Source organism: Lepeophtheirus salmonis, chromosome 12 (assembly GCF_016086655.4).
Source record: "Lepeophtheirus salmonis chromosome 12, UVic_Lsal_1.4, whole genome shotgun sequence".
In the NCBI taxonomy this organism is placed as follows: domain Eukaryota; kingdom Metazoa; phylum Arthropoda; class Copepoda; order Siphonostomatoida; family Caligidae; genus Lepeophtheirus; species Lepeophtheirus salmonis.
Genome location: NC_052142.2, coordinates 11,964,406 through 11,985,289, shown reverse-complemented (window position 1 = coordinate 11,985,289; position 20,884 = coordinate 11,964,406). Strand labels below are relative to the sequence as shown.

The 20,884-nt window shown below is 29.3% G+C and overlaps 1 protein-coding gene across 2 annotated transcripts; it reads right to left on the bottom strand.

Moving 5' to 3' along the window:
- Positions 1-376: 376 nt before the first annotated feature.
- On the bottom strand, positions 377-12,579 carry LOC121127330 (dual oxidase maturation factor 1). Of its 2 annotated transcripts, XM_071892064.1 has the most exons (9): positions 12,428-12,520; positions 11,130-11,277; positions 6,974-7,153; positions 6,868-6,925; positions 5,978-6,807; positions 5,676-5,921; positions 5,440-5,612; positions 5,270-5,389; positions 377-612 (listed from the first exon to the last, which is right to left on the bottom strand). In XM_071892064.1, the coding sequence occupies exons 3-9, from the start codon at positions 7,136-7,138 to the stop codon at positions 570-572; spliced, it is 1,635 nt and encodes a 544-aa protein (XP_071748165.1). In that variant the 5' UTR covers positions 7,139-7,153; positions 11,130-11,277; positions 12,428-12,520; the 3' UTR covers positions 377-569. The 2 variants fall into 2 exon arrangements, with proteins under 2 accessions (XP_071748165.1, XP_040578593.1); XM_040722659.2 differs by lacking the exon at positions 11,130-11,277 and having other exon boundaries at positions 12,428-12,579.
- Between the last annotated feature and the right edge of the window lie 8,305 nt (positions 12,580-20,884).

The window sequence follows — 20,884 nt, the reverse complement described above, 5'->3', positions numbered from 1 at the left end:
TGATTTTCCTGAACGTTAGCATCAACGCAACTCATGAACTTTAGTTAATCTGTAATACTTGCATTTCTTTTTTTAATCATCTAAGTATTCAAGGATATTTAAAAAATTATAATAGTTGCATAATTATAAACTATTTTTGTTGACATAACGTCTGTATTGTTGATATTTTTGATCGAACAAACAATAACTATTTTAGTTGATCGTTTGAAAAATTTCTTTTCCATCACTGTGTACTAATCGCTTCCAGATATGTCCTTAGAACCCTGGAGGTTTATATCTAACAATTTAGAGATCCCAGATTTATGGGGCCACATATAATACTATTAAAAATTCCTTAACCTGTGGGATGTAGATATTTGTTTTTAAAAAATTATACTTTTCTTGTGGAATAGTCATTTATTTACATTTGTACCATAACATAATTTTAATTCAATTTACAATAGTAATCGAATGATGTGTTTTGTCATAAAATGAATATTAAAAGATACATTAAAAATAACAGATATACTAATTGCTGAATATAATTATCACCCTAATTCAAATTTCATAATTCCATTTCTCTATCCATTTTACCACGCTCCATTTTCAGGTTTTTGTTCTGATGAATTTCTCCTATAATTTTTTATCAAATAAATTTTAATTAGTACTAAGAAGTAATTCATAAGAAATATATTACACAAATTGATTAATTTATTTAGTGACATAATATTAATAGTTAAATAATTCTTATTTTGTTTTATGTACATTAAAAAAAAAAGAAAAGCAAATTACTAATGAAAAAAAATACGAATTTATTTATTATGTAAAAAGATAGAACAAGGATATGATAAATTATTTGTTTGTGATAAAAATATACAAATATAATTGTAATAATTCATAATTAATACGAATTGATATGTTGTATGAAAATTAATTACATTGGAGATCTTTTTATATTAAGGAAAGTGTAAACAATAAATATGCATTATGTAGTATGATACATCATTAAAATTATCAGTCTGAATTTACCTACACTACAAGCAATATAGTTTTGATATTTATTTTTTGGGGCTTAAAAAAAAAAAGAAATTTTAATTGTGGTATTATTTTTGTGCTTGTATAATTTTCTTCCTTCTCCAAGTAATATCATACTTTAGAAACAAAATAGGCCGTGTGGATCCCCAATTGAACAACTTGACGTTGTAAGTTAAAATATACGTGGTGTTAAATCATGAATCATCGACCAGCAGGATCTTAATGATGAGGGCTAAAATTTAATTTTTAGTAGTAGCATTTATCGACCTATGAGCAGAGGCGAGACCAAGTCAAGTCACGAGTGAATTCAATTAAAGTCAATAGCTTAAGTTATGTAGTTACTAATTGTGTCCTTACAGCTATTCAACATAACTTCTTTCTAAAGACAAGATAGCGGAAGTTTAAATTAGGATGTTTGTGGCTAGAACCTATTAATATATGGTCTAGTTATCATCTATTATTTTCTTCGTTTTTATATTATTCAATCCTAGCTATGAGTGAGAATAGCTAAAAGATAAAACCGTTGAATGGTAAAATGAAAGGGTCGATAAAAAAAAAGACTAATTATGTAATTAGTCCTAAGATCAATCCAACACTAGTTACAATCAATTGTTTTTAAGGAATCCAAAATAACTTTATGACATAAAAAATTACCTATTTAAAGGAAAAGAGAAGTTAGTCTCTTTCTAGCTCTGTATCTCACTCTGTGGTCTACTAATTTAATTAAGTCCCATGATGCCGGATCCTACGCTTCATATTTCATACACCTTTTTTCCATCCACCTTCAGCGTATCCGAATATTGGGGCTTCTTTAGTATGATTTGTTGCATATTTTTTTATGAGGAAGAAGATAGGAGAAACAAACCATGAATTTACATAATATATATTATATAATCAATTAGTGAAAAAATTATATAACGTGATTTAAATAATAATGAGGAAATACAATAAGATTCCAGACTCAATAAGTTTACAAATTGCAACAACATTCAGATACTCCAATACAATTCTATGTAAGTTAAGAAGTCACTTACATTTTTTTAAATACATTATCACTTATCAGTTCCCAATAACTATTTGTATGAAATAACAGAATAAAATAATTTTCGAGACTTGTTTATGCATTAACATTATATACAATTTAATCCTTTACGAGTCGCAAGTCATTTATATTCAAGTCTAACTCGAGTCCCGAGCCATTCTTTCCCCAAGTCAAGTCATGAGTCATTTCATTTCTAGTCACAAGCTGTTAGATTAATGACTGATGCATGACTCAAGTCTACAGCTCTGCATATGAGTAATCCATTGTCACTCCTGTCAGGCTTCTCAAAAAAAAAAATCGAGATCAAGTCACTGAACAGTATATATATAAAAAGAACACTCACGATTCGCTTTTGGAAGTTAACAAAGATGCAATTTATTTTCTCTTCAGCATTTTTTTATAAGTTGACTACTTCTGAGGAAAAGCAGCTAATACTTCGTATTCATCAATAGAAAAGGGTATTAATGTCATCATGTTTACAAAGCTGTGTAAGAATTCCTTTGTTCAGTCAATATTTGAAGCATTGATAATTGTCCTGTGTCTTTGGTCCATCATTATAATATATACTTCCAAACTACACAAAATTAATGCAGAAGTGTCCAAAGCTCGAGACGTAAATAATTTTCTGTTTTTCTTAATATGTTATTAAATTTTTTCAATATGTAAATTTTGTTTAATTCATTTAAAAAATATTTACGAGGTTAAAATGAAAAGAACGCAATATTATTTCTTTATAATACTGTAGCAGAGAACGGAAACAATGAAAGCAGTTCACGTTTTGTTCGATTACTCTGAGAGAACTAATTAAAAGACATTTATGAATAGTAATAATTAATTATTGTAAATTTGGTATTAATATGTTAATATATAAAATCTTTGTACTTGTATGAGAAAATTTGGAAGGTAAAGCCTTAAAGACGGATTACTTGAAAACTATTCAAGTATATGATTTAGCTGTGAAGTTCCGCCATAGTGTTTTCCATTACCATTAAATCTTTACAAAATCTTTCCCCTTATTTATCACTTACATCACAAAGATTACCAGGAAAACTTGCAAAATGGATATAAAGGAACCTAATTTTGATACTCATGTTACATTACATGGTTTTGAAGTTCTCCATCAGTCTATTCACTAACTCTTTGTGATGATTTGCTTTGTAGTTCCCAGGAAGTTATCCACTACATATTTGGAAAAAATCAAAGCATTATTTTCCTGTTTTGTCATTTTATTGAAGAAATCTTCATCCCGGATGAGTTTTTGTATTTTCTGTCCGTCAAATACACCAGCCGTTATTTAAGTTTTGGAAATTTCGAGTTGATATAATTGAAGTCTTTTCCATCATCGGGTGGAGCTTTGATAAAGTGTTTAATGACCCCTAGTATATTTTTATCTCCAGGTATTAAATTTAGTCTCAGAAACCAATTAGTTTGCTGCTCTCTAGCTCTACTGTCCCAAAAACATAGGAAATATGGATATTTCGCGAATCCCCCTTGTTGGACAAGAAGAAAATATATCTTTTTGAGATCAACAAAGATACTTCAATTATGTTTATCATATTGAATTAGTTCAAGAACTTTCATAGTGTTCCCATGCACTTAAGACATAATAACAGAATGCGCTAAACATTTCCATTGTGAAGATGGACAAATTTTAGACTATCATTGGAGTTTACTATAAATAACCTCAATTGATCGGGTCGATCAGCTGAAAGTTCTAATTTCTTTAAAATATCAGGAATGTTGTGGCAATAAACAAGTTCCTTCTTACTCTGAAAGTATTCCAGAAAATTACTTTCTCGATTTCGATAGTTTGTGGTATTAACCTCGCGTTTTAGTGTTTCTCTTTCAATTGTAAAATGATGTTTTTTCCTTGTTCACAAATCTTGTATCGAATTATTTAATTATTCCTTTTTAAATTATTTTGGTGAGAAGATGCATCTTCTAAAATTTCAAAGTCTGGATAATTTTTTTTCTTCAACGTTGCCTTGATTTTGTATTTTTGATTTATATGGAATTTCATAAGAATGAGGGATTGGTCTTGTTCTTGAATACAGAATATGACTTTTATTTTTATTTGTTAATACAGATACTTTTACCAGACAGAAGTAACAATCAGAAGAATTATCATTTGGTTCTGGCTAAACCATAGGTACAACAAACTGCATCTTGTTCCGTTTTCCAACAGTCGATCGATTTAAAACTAGTCTATAAAAATAACACACTTTGTGGGGGTTCTATAGGTTATCTTGATTGCCCATTAGTATTTTAAAATAGGCCAAGCAAGCTTTCTTAGTTAAATCCTTTATATTTCCCCTCTGACCTATGAATGTGTAACAACAACATATATAACAAAATATGTTATGATTATTTGAGCACATATTTATATAAGTTGCCGAACAGAAAGAAATAGACCGATCTGGCTGAAAGTTGATCTGTGTTCTTCCAAAAATGGTACTATGAGCCTAAAAAAGGAAATATATCTAGTTCGAGAAAAGATACAGAATCAATCAAATTACATTTACATAAGTTTTATTAATCGTACTTATAATTTAGTGATTGTCTTGACTGTAAAAAATGACTCTGAATGACGATAGTCCCAAATGAACATAATTTTAGACATTTCAGAATACAGTTCACCGTGAGAAAATCTGAAATAAGTTTTAGATTCTGAAATCAAAGATGAATTCTATCAAGGATTTCAATTGATTTGAAGAAAATTAGTGTTCGCCATTATAATTGATTAATCATTAAACTTTTTATTAGCAAAAATTAAAAGTAATTTTAAATGGGTAAGATATGAGCTCTTAAAGTTTCAATTTAATGTTTATAATTTATAAATGGAGATATGAATTATTAGTAAATGTTCAGTGAGTTGATTGATATCCTTGTCAGCAAATATATATAGTCTCGTTCGAGGTTTTAATTTGAGCGTCCTTCTTCTACAATGATTGTAGATGTGGTTTTAAGCCGGAGTCCTTCCCCTTTAGTTGTCTCGAGGTTTGTGAATACCCCCTTATCCGAATTAGTTCAAATTTTGTATGATGTATTATTTTAAATAGATCTCAAATATTTGCAAAAATTATCAAAATTAAAAAACTTGGCTAACAAGTTTATTAAATCTGTTGTATTAAATATGGATTAACCCTACTTCATTTCAAATTAATAATGAATGAGCTCATTTACTTTAAAACTTAAAGTGTAATAAATGTTTACCTTATAGCTTTTGTGACAGAATTTTTCCTATGACCAACAACTATTGTTACTTCATCATTATTACTCGATTTTCTTGACGATCCAGAATCGGTTGCATCGGTTGTAGAATTAAAAATTCTCCTGTAAACTAACTTATGCAAATATGATACTATAAAATTTATAATGATTACCCTCTTGTAATAATGTTAATATCATTATCTTCTTTTTCTTGAGCCGGGGTAATGATATGAGAATTATTATTTGATTTATTTTTTCTAGAATTTGTCCTTGAAAGTATTGATATCCCAAAAGATGCTAGACTGGAGTTATTACTATCAGCGCTATCGGTTCGGCGAAATCTTTGCTATTAAATAAAGAAGTATAATGTAGCAACATATTTTATACGTGAATAAATAATTTATGTTACATTTAATACTGAAGCCGGTACCGATAATGAATGTCCAATATTCTGATGTGTAGAGGACAGAGAAGAACAAGATGAATCTTTTGAATCTACTCTTCTTAAATTCACCATTGGATTGATATCCTCCCTATGATTAACTTGTTTAAAAGATACCTGTTTATTTTTTCTACTGTCAGTACGGAAAATAAGATGCGGGTACCGCCAAGGACTTTTAGGAACATCTAATTCAAAAGTATAATTATCTTCTCCCTAGAATAATATAAAAAAATTATTTTTTTTTAAAACATTTCAATAATAATGATTACTCCTGGGTGCATATGATGATGATGTTCTCGATCTCGTTTTGAAAATCTCCGTAAAAGTCCACCAAGACCTACGACAGACATAGATGGTTCTTCTAATTTAGGTATAACTTTTTTCTTTTTTTTTGTCTCATTTGAATCCTCTATTATAGTGTGACGATCAAAAGGAGTCCCATAGTCCATTTCCATAACAGTAGAAAACTTATGAGGATATATCAAATCTATAATCGAAATGGCAAAGCCAACAACAAAGCAAATGAAACCAGCTACTAAGATAACCCAAAAACACCATCCAAATTCGAAAATTAATGTTGAAGATTCCATTTTGATTCTGAGAGGACGAGTTGGTAAAAGCCAATAATAGATAACATCGGATAAAAGCATTATAAGACCTGTCATAGTCATACTATAGGCACCATATCGAGGTACAACTACAAACAGTATATTCATTATCATCCATGAAGCAAATGAAACCCAAAGAGATATAGATGTATAATAACCAGCTTCTCTATATGAACGTCCCCAACAAAAGCCTTCTGCATCAGCAGCTAAATATTCAGCAACTGTTAAAATAGGGAACGGTAAACCTTTAACAAGTGCATCACGATACCCTTCTTGTAACTCTTTTGCACCACCAAAAGTAAAACGTTCATTAAAGTTAATATCAATTTTTGTATTATTATAATTTTTGTTCATAGCTTCAAGAGTGACATTTGTATGAACAAGGCCGATGTATATTCCTATACGACCTATAATCTTATCATTTGAAAAAGCTCTATATGCACTTGATATTTCTGCTTCTGCAATGTGCCAACTAGATCCACTGTTTCCAACTAATTCAGAAGGTTTACGTTAAAAAAAAAATAATCCGCTGAGATAAATTATTTTCTTACTTAAAATGGCAGTTCCAACAAAAAGGCTGAGAGTTACTGATGTAAATGTTGTAAATCGCTAAAATATTAATATTTATTCATTCAATTTATTGTACATTTTAATTACCTCTTTTCGTATTCCAGGGAAAATAACAAAAAAGGCCAAGAACAATGTTATAAAAACAATATAAACTGTTATGGTTGATAAATCACCATAAACAGATGTTCTATTACTATAAGCATACATAGTGGGTCCTCCATTTTCTCGAAAACCGTCAAACCACCCTTTCATAATTCAAATGGAACTCTGTATATTAAAAAAATAACTATTATAACTTATGAAATATATATTGTATTAAAAAGAAGGCATAAGGAAAACTAATTTCAAATATCATTTGAAATTAACAAAACTGCTACAATGGTAGATAATTTAGTATTCTCGATTGATTTTTGACATTATTCTTTTTTATAAACCTATAATAATTTATATACATATATTATGTAAGTGGTGTGTTAGTTTATTCTATTGTCTTATTTTATTATACATTGCAGTAGGTTTTTTGGCATTTTTTCCCTCCTTTTATTTATTATGAGTGGTAGTACTCGGCTAGGTAGGATTTATTAAGAGTTGACGAACATACTAATTTTTTTTTTAATAACATGGAAAGTAATCCCCCAACAAATCATTGGGGTTACCCTTCGTTTCCACGAGCAAACTCACACAAAGCTACTCACTCAATACTTAGACGTTCTCTCCTTAAAAATAAAAAATAATAATAACAGATTGAGAAAAAAAAATTAATATCATTAGAAAAGCCAGGGAGTACTTTATCTTAACCTCAATTAAAGTCTCCCTCATTTTTTAGTATTTTATATAAAGTACTTCCCGCTTTTATTTTTCCTTTAACATGGGTTGAACTAAATACCTTCAAGATTTCATTCATTTTATAAAGTGTTTACTGTATATTATAGTGCTTATTTTTCCTCTAAACTCTATTGATAAATAATACATTATAACATGCACATCAAGAGCTATCTAGGCTTCATGCAGATAAATAAAAAAGTGTGCCTGCTCCAAGACAGAGATTACATAAAAAATTGATAAGTCATTGTTTCCAGTAGGAAGAGATAATACATATACTTATAGCTTCAAGATTCCAATCGTGACTGTTAAGTTTAATGTAATGGGATGAAAGTGCTGAGCTTGTAAACGCCGTCAACATTATGATGTCATTACTATAGTTTTCCTGGTTTGAATGTGCCTCCTAATCTAGCACTTGAATCCAAATGGGAGAAGACTACTCCAAAACATATGTATTTAATTGAATTACTTAACTTTTCTCCTGAAAAGTAGCCAACCCTTCCGATCTACCTCTTTTCTCCTCCGCCTGTTCTTAGATCCACCCTAGCATCCACTAGTGGCCTACAACTCCAGCTCGAGAATGAGTGTCAGGAAGTCTTGGAGGTCAAAATAGTTGGGGAAGAAGAGGCGCTAGCCGTTAACGAACTTTATGATAAGTTGTTACTGGAAACATTACCGTAGTGATATATACTAATTAAATCCCCCAAATTGGTCCTTATTACGCTTGAAGCAACTGAAGGTAGGGGTCTTGATATTAAGGCTAGCCTCGGAATCCTCACCTTTCGAATTTTTAACAGCCATCATACGCTAAGTAATAGTTCAGTCTCCAACTGTCTTACTACATTCTTTGTCATCAAATCAGTAACTGAAGTAATCAACATTGATGTGTACTAAGGATTAAAGGAGTTCTTAAATAATGAAAATACTTATAAAAAGTATCTTGGAACTCTGTCTATTGTAATTACTGGACTACCGTCATCTATAGTTTAATATCTTCGAAAAAAGATCAAACACATAAACAGTAGAGGACATCATGCCATTCTTATAATTGATGAGACTTATTCCACAGAAAGATTCGAGTTTTTTAAAGGTAAGTTCTTGGGATACGAGAACAACCGAACAACTAAAATGTTCCTTAAATTTCTGATCTAATCAATTGGAGGAAACTACATGCACATCTACCGATTGCCAAATTAAACACTGAATTCCTCTACAGCAAACATACTTTAATTATGAAAAACCTCTATCAAATAGGTTTTATCTTTGTGGCCGTATTGGTTGATAACCACCCAGTCAATAGGAAGTTGTTCACTCATTTTCTTTGTGGTGATGAGCTCCAGACTTCAATTACTCGCCACACGCCATCAATAGAAAATTCCATCTCATCTTCGACCCTGTACAAAATTTAAAAAATATTTAAACTGCTTCCAAAGGCAAGAATACTTAAGTATTCCCCTGAACCGTCTAGGAGACAACTTATTTAGTTTTATTAATTTTCATATTATGAATAAATATTTATAGATTTCTTGGTACAACTTATGAAAGTCAGTTAATTGTTTCAACTTCTTATATACAAAAATATTTTTTTCAATTTATTTTCATAATTTGAAATTTCTAAAAATTTTTGAACAGAAATAACAAATAATGAAGCTAGAGAGTTTAAATTTGGGCCATCAAATTAGGTGTCATGGAAAAATTTTTAATTTGGCGAATTGTCGAAATTAGATTAGAAAAACAAAAAGTTTAAAATATTTACAAAATTGTCAATAATTATTGAGCTAATCAACTAATTATCCACTAATACAAAAATAGATATGTTACAAATTAAATTTTTGCATAAAAAACTATTCCTAAAAAACCTATCAATGAAAATTAGTTTATAGAGAATAAAAAAACCACGATATATTAAAATACCAAAGTTCAGTGCATGAAAATGAGGGACGTAACTTATCTGATATGATTTTCAAAACTACATAAACATATCTTTAAGTCTGTACTATTATGATGAAACAAAATAAACTTTTCTGATTAATAAAAACTTGTTTTATGGCCTCTTTGAAAAAGGAAATTATGTTGTAGTGCCCTCAATTAATATGATAATTAAAGTCATTGTTTTATTATATTTTCAATCTCAGCTCAATGATGTTATCATCATTGGTACCAAATGAATTATTGGACCTGAACAGAACCTAATTAAGTAAAATCGTCGACGCAATTTTTTGTATAAAAGGGCAAAGGGTTGGGAGTGACGTTATAAAAAAAGGGTTCGTTAAAAAATATGTTTTCCACAAAAAAATATTTTTGTGGTATTTAGAAGTTCATCAGAGATGAAGGGAAAAAATAACTATAAAAAAAATATCAACGTATGTTTTTACCTACGCATAGTATTATGTGAACCCGCCTTTACACTGAAGATTAGTTGAGGAGTAATTAGTGTAAATGTGAGTTACCAAATCTATCATGCGTCCACAAGAATAGACAATTTATTTCTAATAACTTTGTAAATTATCATCTACCAACTTCAACAACTATCCCTTTCGAAATAAAGAGGTTCTGAATTTAAAAAAGTGAAAATATCATTTTTAATTAAATTTTGGAAATACCACATTAACGTGCCACAAGTCAATAAATCTTTTCGATATAGACTCAGCATTCCAGATCCGTGATTCCTTACTCATTCTCCCTATATTTTTAAATATGTAAACAGCTCAAGATTACAGATAATTTCTTCATCATTATTCCTTTTTTCTTCTTCTAGCTATATAATTAATCTGATCGAGATACGTATAAACGTAAAGTTCGAACCTATAATAGAAATACATAAAAAGGTGGAGAAGAGGTCAACATAATAACGGGCATGAATAATAACAATCGACCAAGTAAAAATCTAACTATTCTACTCAAAAAAATAAAGGAAACTCTAGGAAAATAAAAAAAGACTGCATTCCTTGACTTAATATTATCTCAATAAATGCAAAGATATTGTAAAATATTCTATCACTTTTAGATGCTGGACAAATATTCAATCTAATTTTTAATTTTTTTATTCGTTTAACCATGTTTAATGAATTACTGAATTAATTGTATATAAATGCTACAAAATTTAGAGTTTTATATGTTACAAGCTATTCTTATTTCTAAAATATATATGGAAAAGCCTGATACATTTAGGAATTAGGATAATAAGAAATTTGTTGTATGAAGAAGAAAAATAAAGAAAATCACATTAAAAAAAACATATCATTAGTATAAAATTATATTCAGCAAATTAATTGTTAGTACATATTATTTCAGCGGTTCCCAAAGTGGGGGTCGTGGAACAAAAGAAAGGGGTCGCGATTTGATTTCCAAAAAAGAAGAATATAATTTAAATTGTGCCATCAAAACTTTAATAATGATGAATATACTTATCAGTATTAACTTATATCCCAAATAAATACAAATCGCGGCTTCACGTGGAGAATGATCTTCAAGTCGACGTGTCCAAAATTAAACCAAGAATATTAGAAATGCTTTCCGCAATGCACAGTGCACATTTGTAAAATTAAGACATTGATTCGTTGATAAACCTATTTGCACATCCACATTATTAGTTTGTGTGTCTCATTTTTGATTTTATTTATTACAAAATAAGAGAATTGATAGTATCGAAATGATTTCAATTAGTGCATATATCTCTGGTTTTATATTTGCAGTATATTCTATTTTTTCGTCGTTGTATTTCTGATTTTTTCTTATTTTTTCAATATATTTAGAACTAAAATCTTTATTTTGGATCAATATAAACAAATAACTTATATTATATTATCCTCGGGGTTTAACTTTATAGGGTTGATATGACCTCTAAGTCAAATATTTGCATAAAATGTATTCCAAATTTATATTCAATCCTCAATGGGAATTATAGGGGTTGCACATTCTATAGCCACATATATTTTAAGATTTGAACTCAAAAAAGTTTGGAAACCACAGCATTATTTGATTATATTACAAAAACCTTTCATCCCATTTTGTTTAAAACAATAAAAATTTTCCCTAACTTTATTATAAAATTTTTTGGAGCGTCTGAGCATCTCAAAATATCAAATGACATATCAGAAATTATTTCTTAAGAAAAACATAGCTCTTTTAAATTATATAATGAAATAAACTTTCTAATAAAATAACGACATAATGATAGTGTTCTATATTATAAATATATATCAAGGGGATATTTTATAGATTAAAATTTCGAAAATAATGAAATGAATACTCTAACAGCTAAGATATTATTGAATAATAATAGGTTAAAAAATATAATACTATTTATTTAAATATCTTATTTTAGGGAGGATAATGATATCCGTATACACTTTCTACATTAAAGGAAATACTTAAAGCTTTAGTTAAAACAATAAAAATAATAACTTAATCATTTCGATTAATTTTCCAATCGTAAAAATATTAAATATATAGCTATACGTAAATATAACTTTATTTTGATGCATCAGATAAATAAAGTTTATGAATAAATCTAATTTTTGATTATCCCAAATATAAAAAAATAGTAATAAAAATATTATGATGAACATCATTTTCCCCAAATGTTTTAAGGATGTACTACAAGAGAAGGTATTTTTAATCGGAAACAAAATTAATACCAACCTTCATTGATTATAATACAGTATTATTTATAACTTTAAGGAATAGGTTTATGTAAAAGTATAAATAAAGACTTACTTGACTACTATATAATACTTGGTTTAATTGTATAAATGAACCACACCTAAAGGTTACTTTTAATCTTAAGTATTTTTAGTTACTGGAGATACATTTAAAAAAAAAATTGGGGAAAAATATGAAAGAGAAGGGAGATGGTTTACCTCTATCGCACGCCAAATATACCTATATATTTTAAATATTAACATACTTTTAAAGCTAGATATATTTGAAGGTGTATAATATTACAGACAAGTCTATTTGTAATTTTACTGATGTCTATTTAATTTTTTGATTGAAGGTAAAATACATTTATGAACTATACTTGAATAAAAATTATTGATACATTGAAAAGTTGAAATTGTTTATTCAAAGTAATTGAAAAATTACATTTTAATAGCATAAATTTGAAATATGCAAATAAACAAATGTTGTGTTAACTACCTATAGATTATATATCCATTCAGCTGTAAAAAATATTTCCACAATATTTTAAAACAATTCAATAAAATCAAAGAATCTACATCTCATTTTTTTAAGCCGAAACATTTTTAACGGAGTCATATCCGATAAAACTGTTTAAAGATAGATAAAAAAAACTGAATGATGAGTTTTCACATCTATCAGACGTGTACATGTTTCAAAGTGCATCATTTTAGAACGGAACAATGGACGATTTATTTCATTTTATAATCCTTTTGAATAGGGTGTGAGATGTAAACAACGTGATTCAAAATAATCCAAGAGATGAGACGTCATACTGGGGGCCTAGAAAGCTTAATATATCTATCATATATAATATATTCACTAAGAAAGTGTAAATATTATCTTATTAATCATTACTATACAGTAGAATTGTAATAAATTTTATCATATATTTAATTTGTTAATGACTGTTACTTTTTAAAAGTTTTCCTAGGTATAAAAAAACATGCTCTGCAACGTTTCAGTACCATAGAAAAAATAATTTGTATATTTCCAGAAACATTTATTGATATTCTTCTTAATAATATTATTTTTAAGCGCAAGAATTCAAATACTGATTTTGAATATCTTATCTATTAAGCAGATGTTTCGAAAAGTGGAACCTCTAAAAATAAACCTTTAGTTAAAAACATAGTATATATAATTTTATGATACAGAAAATAGATAAATCATTTATATCCTTTACGATAAAATGCACACCATCATTGTTTATTTCGATGCAAATGACAAAAAAGAAGAAAATAATCATTTTTGAAAATAATTGATTCTTTTAATAGTTAAATTTAATTAAAAATTGCTATATGTCTTGTCAATAACCCCATATTAAGTTTTATGTGTCATTCTTATTTTTAATTACTTTCATTAAGTTGACGTAGGGAATCTTTTGAATCATTAATGTTCTTTTTATAGAAATATATATTATATAGTGTATGCTTGTACCCCTAATAAATTAGTCATTATTGAAAACTCTTTCTCTGGTCGTATTTGTAGTATTTTAGGAACACTACATCAAGTTTTCTTATCTAACCAATATTCATTTTCAACTTTTTTCAAAAACACCACCATAAATTAGCAAATCTACTATTCTACATACAGGAGAAGTAAATAGTTTTCACTTAAATAAGTATTACTATTATAAATAAAACAGAAGCTATCCATAATTTGATATATTATGGATCAAAATTATTATGGTCGGACAATAACTGAACTTAAGCGAAAACATATAAAACGATGTGCTAGGACTCATGGGAAAGAAGTATTTCTAATTGAGTGTATTCAATCATCTGATAGCAATTATGATTTAGGGGGATCAGATGTTCTGATTCCGGATCTGATTACAATGGCAAATTAGGAAAATTCATCTGAATTGAAGACAGTTGTTTCATCTGACAAATCGTGTATTCCCTCTTTGCCGAAGGCCACATATTTAATTAATTACTTCAACTTATGCAACAAAATGTTTTAGATCTTTTCCATAGCATTTTCTTTTCCTTATTTCCTAGCCTTTTCTTCTGTTCTTGTCTTCTTAAATATTCCTTTAATAATCAAATAAATAAGATAAATTCAAAAATGGGCTGTATCCCCTAAATATTACAAAGATATAGAGAGTTTTCTAAATGGAAGCTTTGTAAATTATAGTCTAAACTTTAAGCTATCAAATGAAATATTTTTAGACTTTTTTTTTTTTGTAGCTATGAGCATCTGAAAAAAAACACGTTTTCAACTTTAAAAAAAAAGAGTTCAAAGATCTTGAATAAATTTTTAGAATTGTTTTGGATTTATTTAGCATTAGGCTTTGAAATATACTAATATCCTTTATCTATATTTTCAACAACAAGCGGTTAAAAAATCTTTGAATCTAAAAAATAAAAAAACTTTATAGCCTTGTACTGAAAGCCTTGAAGATGATAAAATAAAACTAGGACCATATTTGGAATTAGGGGATCAAATTCTACTATGTCGATTTTGTAACATTTTTGCTGTTGAGCAGCATTAGTAATTACTGCTTAAGTAAATGCCATTCACCGTAGTTTTTCTTTCTTTCAATGATCAAGGCCCAAGTATGGCGTGTCATGTAGTTGTATAATTTTTTTTATTAGTTTGCTAGCACCCCATTAGAGACTATGTGATTTCAACTATTTCCTATTTGTAGAAAGGAAAATTCCGCGATGAACTTAATTTTGGAAATATGGGAGTTAGTAGGGATGTAAATCTTAATCTGTGTGGGTATGCAAATAAAAGAAACCGAAAGGGACATTGAACCAATTGTTTGCAGGAGAACAGACATGAAATGACATTTTATTAGGTTAGCTACAAGTAACTATGAGATAAAATAAATAAATACAAATCCAACTCAGTATCTAGGAAGGGTATAGGCAATAATTACTTTATTGTCGATCACCAATACCACAAGGACTTCCACTAGTAATGCTAATTGGTAGCATTTTAAGTATGGTAAAGAAACCAAAATCCACATAATAACCCTGAAATTTTGAACAATATTTTGGAGGAGAGCAGCTTAGCTGTTATGACAGTGAATTAAATCAGCTACAGTAACAAAGGTGAGGGGATAAGTAAATAAACAAGGATCAAGGGAAGAAGTACTCTGATTTTGATCCTCAATTCTACTTTGAATACAACAAGGTCTTAAACTATAAATTATTATGATTACTTTCTATCTTTTATGAGGACACACAAATGTTTAATTCGGTTTTGTATATAAATGTGTATAGTAGAAAAATAATTTCACTCCTCAGGAATGAAATAATAATGATAACAGCCTATAAAAAGAAAATGTTTTCTCCAGGTTGCCAACTCCCAAAAAACAGGTGTGCTAAAAATAAAAATTAGCATATCTGCTTACAACTCTCCAGCCAGAACCAGTTTTATTCTCTGTCTTTGCTTCTATGTTTTCTCTTTAATAGTTAAAGAATAAGTATAACAGGCTTGGAAAATAAAATCAAAAAATACTCTTCATATTACTCAAATGTTCACATGTTAATAAGTGCATAAGATTTAAAACTCAAACAATTACTTATCAACTGAAATTTGTGTATTAGTTTGTAAATGTAGATCTACAACAACCGCATCTTCAATGTTCACATCCAATCTTCATTGATCTACTTACTCTGAATCCCCAAAATTAAAGAGACCAATTCATGGGTAGTCTTAACTGTACGTTCCTCAAACTACGGTTAGAAATTTATCACCATTGTTTGCTTAAACTCGTTTGCATAGTCCTGAATTGTAACTATTGAATTATTGCGCCCAGTTTTAATTTGACCAGTGGTCCCTGTAAAGGAACTATCCGTTGTATTGAGGTTGGATCAGTCATAATTACCACGTTATTATCTCCATACCTCCAAACTTCTTTTTAAGCTTTGTATATTCTTTGTTATTCTTTTTTTTCTTGACTTCAGTAATCTTTCCTAACTTCATATAATTTTTCTTGTCTTGTTTCTCCATATTGTCTAAAAATATACAACAAATATTTCCCTTATCAATTACATATTACTGTAAGGTAATGTGTACAAGATTGGTTCATTTGGAATTATTATTGTGCCCTTTTTTCGACCATAAATCCGGAGGCTTGGAGTAATGGCTAAAGATGATAAAAGATAATGATCAGAAACTCACAGTAGTCTTCATTTCCACTTCTGTAATTTTCAACTCATTTCGTTGTACTGCAATTCTAAATTGTTTTTTTAGGATGGTAATAATTCTTGTAGTGGTACTGCTTGTCCAAGGTTCTTCTGGCTTAGAAAACTCTTAATCTATCAAAGAACCACCATTTAAAGTTTCTGCTTAAATCCTGTCAAACTTGACATAGAAAAAATCCTTTATCGCAATTGTTGCTTTTTTCTTTTATAATTTTTCCATAATTTGTATCTTTTTTTATGATCTGCTACATTTTCCAACAAATCGTCGTCCAAGAAATCAAATGTTGAGTATGACCTTAAAACTTGTAAATGTATTACTATAGTATGGAAATGCATAAAAGAACTAAGCTTTTTTTTTTTTTTTTTTTTTTGCTGTTTTATGAATTTTACAATCTTTTGAGAACAATAAAGGTCTCAAGTATTCTACTTCAATGTTAAACGATAGAATTGGGTTACAAACTATCATATGGTGATTTTTTTTTTTTTTTTTTTGGAAATTCAGACTTTGAGTATCAGCATCGAGATTTTTTCAAGATTTGACAAATAATATTTTTACAATGATCCAATATTTTTGTCTTAATAAATTAAGATTGTTTTTTTCCTTTGACTTGGTCTTTATTTATTAACACATGCACACACACACTAAAAAAAAATGTACACATTTGTAAAATTAATAGAATTTTTTTTTTTGTTCAGAATAAAACATAAATAAATAAAAAACCCTCAATAGAAATCAGAAAACATTGTACCTAACATAAACAATTACAAAATAATAGTTAAAAGGCCTCATGGTAAGACAAAATATTAAAACAAAAAATGCCTAATTTTCGGCTTACTGTTTGTAGATATTGATGATGATTCTTAAAGTCTTTTCATATCTTATTGAAGAATATGGGTAATATTTTATAAGATCCGAAACGTAATTCCAGGAGTTACCATGCAGCTGGGGAATCTCCAAAGAAAAAGTTGCATATCTAGTAGCACCATAAATTAAAATAGCTCTCAGATCCATTTTGCTTGCTTGTCCCCCTCTTTTTCTACTGCAATACCCTTTTCTGACTCATTTACTACACACTTCTCGCCAGTATATATTGATGAAGGTGTAAGGTTATTATATTCAATCGTCTGTATTTAACCTAGCCACTTAACATACTCATTAGTACATTCTCTCGCAAAATGGTCTGATTTATAGCATTTAGCGTATGTAATTTCTTGGCCTGCATACGTAAACCGAGTTTTGAACCCCTTTATCGGGAGGAAACCTTGTATATCGGATATCAAAGTGACCTTAATAGTAAAGTTCCAATTATGTATTCCCTTAAGTCTTCCGTATTAGAAACAACACTCTTTTGCAGGGACTGCTACTGCTCCAAACTCCTTGATCCCGTCTCCAATATCATTAGTGGAAAAATCTTCATGCGATGAGCGTATGAAGACTCTCTTTTCAATAGTAGGATGCAGTAGGATTTCCAACTTTGTCTTTTCGCTGGGTTTTTAATTTTTCTTCAGCTTTTTTTATAATGAAATCATTTTTTACATGAGCTAACACCACTCCAACATTAATAGTATTTTTTAGTTTTACAATTATCATATTCTTATATCCTGGACAAATCTGAATTTCCCAAATATTTCTTTGTTCAAGCTTGAGGATTTCAAATACAGTGTTTTCTACTTCTTTATTTTAGATTGAAGCCTTCCCCCTCCCCCCTGCCACCACATCCTTTAGCATCATGAACTATTTGTATATACAAAAATATGCTCCGGCCAACGGGTTGTGCAGTGAAAGTGCTGAGTCCCAATGTACTTTAAACTCCACTGCCGTTGATTTAAATTGATCTTGGTTGTGCAGGTGATCTAAATTAATTATCATTTATTAACTAAAATGAACGCTTACATTAATAATAAGTTAATTAGAGCACAAGTTAATGAAGGTATATCATTATTCGTACAATATATAAGTTTTAGGATATAAGGGATGATGAACTGACATGTGAACTCTTGCATCAGGTTATCTAGTGAACCAGACTGTATTATGGGATATTACAAGGGATCTTTGATGCTTATAGAAGCGTGTGTGCAAGAATTTAACCTGACATGTGCTGTAGTGTGTAAGTATATAAGATGGAACTTCTTTTATCATTCAATAGTTTGCTTGCCCGAATATTACCATGCAACGAATTTACCCCAACCTTTTTAACCCAATAATTTTACAAGACAGCTTATGCGCCCTTCCATTTCTATTCAATAGTGTCCTTGATAGAGTAGGCGGTTTTGGAACAAGCTTAGAGGTATAAGAGGCGAATTACACAAGCCTACGGAGGCCTGAATTTCAAGATATTATTATTATTATTATTATATATATATATTAGAAAAAATCTGTAGAATTACATTAGGAACAGGAATTTAAAACATCCTAAGCTTGTTTCATCCATTCAAATTCAGTTAGCAAATCCAATTTCAAATTAGTTAAAGATAGACTTTAGGATATTATAATGGCTCTTCACATGCAATTATAAAAGTTTGCTCTTTTGTTGCAGAATCTTTATTATCAGGACCTACAGACCCTCATGTCTGGTGGCAAAGTGGAGGGATTATTTATCCCACACTTAATGAATTAATGAAAAATCACTGCATTATTGCTACATCTGTCCAATTTGAACGTGTCTTAGCAAGATAAAACAAATTATTTCCGAACGCAGAAATAGTTTAAGTCAGACCAAAGCCAGCCAACTTGTATACCTAATACTAATTTTGATTAAATGAGTTCTATCCGAATGGATACCGTAATGTAGTAATCAATGACCCTTAATATTTTTGTATGTATATTTTATATATATGAAATAAATTTATATCTAACAGTTTACAATTTTTCCGTTATAATTTAATCTTTCAAAATTTTGATATATTGATTTAATACAGATTGTCTAAATATCAGTTTGAATCATTCCGAAAAAAAATTATTGGAGGGGGGGGGGAATCTTAGAACTGAATTTTTACACTACTTCCTGGCATATCAGAAGACATAAATACAGTAGACTCTTTGATACTTTGGCCAACCTGGACCCAACCTTAAATCCAAATACTTTGATGATTGACTTCGAAAAGGAACCATGAATACATTCAACAAATTTTTCCCATTTAAAAGCAAAACGGAATGTTTATTTCATATGGCAAAGAATTTATACAACTATATTGTCAATCTTGTCTTAAAAATCAATATAACACTAAATGAGTGCGTGAACACTTCAGTGATCCCTACATTTAGAGCCTTGAAAGAGATGCTCCTAATTTCTGAAGATGATGAAAAATTAGTACTGTTACCCTATAGTTGGTCGATGTAAGAAATTGGAAATAATAATCATGCGGGGTTTAGTCGGTCACTTGGGGCAGCCAATCTTCTTTTATCTTGATAACAACATCACAAAGGAGTTACTTTTTTCTATTGTAAATGAAATGGAGAAGCATGGGTTTGGAATGTGAGGAATCCGTATGGACATGGAAAATGTATTTTCTGATATCTCAAGTGTCATTAAATGACAAAATTTACTCGTTTGTGAATCCACATGACCCTTCAAATAATGGTTGTGTATTTCCTGATTCATTTCAATTATTGGATAGAGCTCGGTACCATGTACTAGATACAGAATATGTTATATTTTCAAGGGATGACAGATGTTCAGCTGAGGTTTAGAATCACATTTCCAAAAACTTCTCATTCAAGATGGTAGTGAATTTAAGATATCGCATAAACTCAGTGACATTCATTTAAATTGCAAGAAAAATGCAATATAGCGCGTTTCATATGCAGCTCAAATAATTTAAAGAACAACTGCTTAAGCCATATCTTTTATATGAAGCAAAATCGATAAAGTAGACGCAAAAGTAAAAGAAAAACTAATTTTTGTGTTTGATTCTTGATTCGATTTTTTTAATTCTCCTAGAACATTGGATAAAAATAAAATGTAATTTGGGTTCGGAATACATTGGGAAGAGCAGAATACGTGTTAAGGCGCGTGCCTCTAAAAAAAAATACTATGAACATATTTTGTATGGTTAGTTCTAGTCTTTCCTTGTGGTAAAAATCGCTCAACCGATCATCTTAGTATATAAGTAGTAGGAGAAGATACTGTGTTCATTTTAAATAGGTTTATTTGGTGGAAGACTGGAAATGTGCATTTATCGTACGGGAAACATGTTCAAAGTTATAACATACAATGTGCAAGTTCGAACCGATTTCAAAAAATTCGAATAATGTACATTAATAAATAAAGGATTTGGAATGAGAGATCTGATTTATAGCAATTTGTGATAATAGGTGATAGGGTTCAACTAC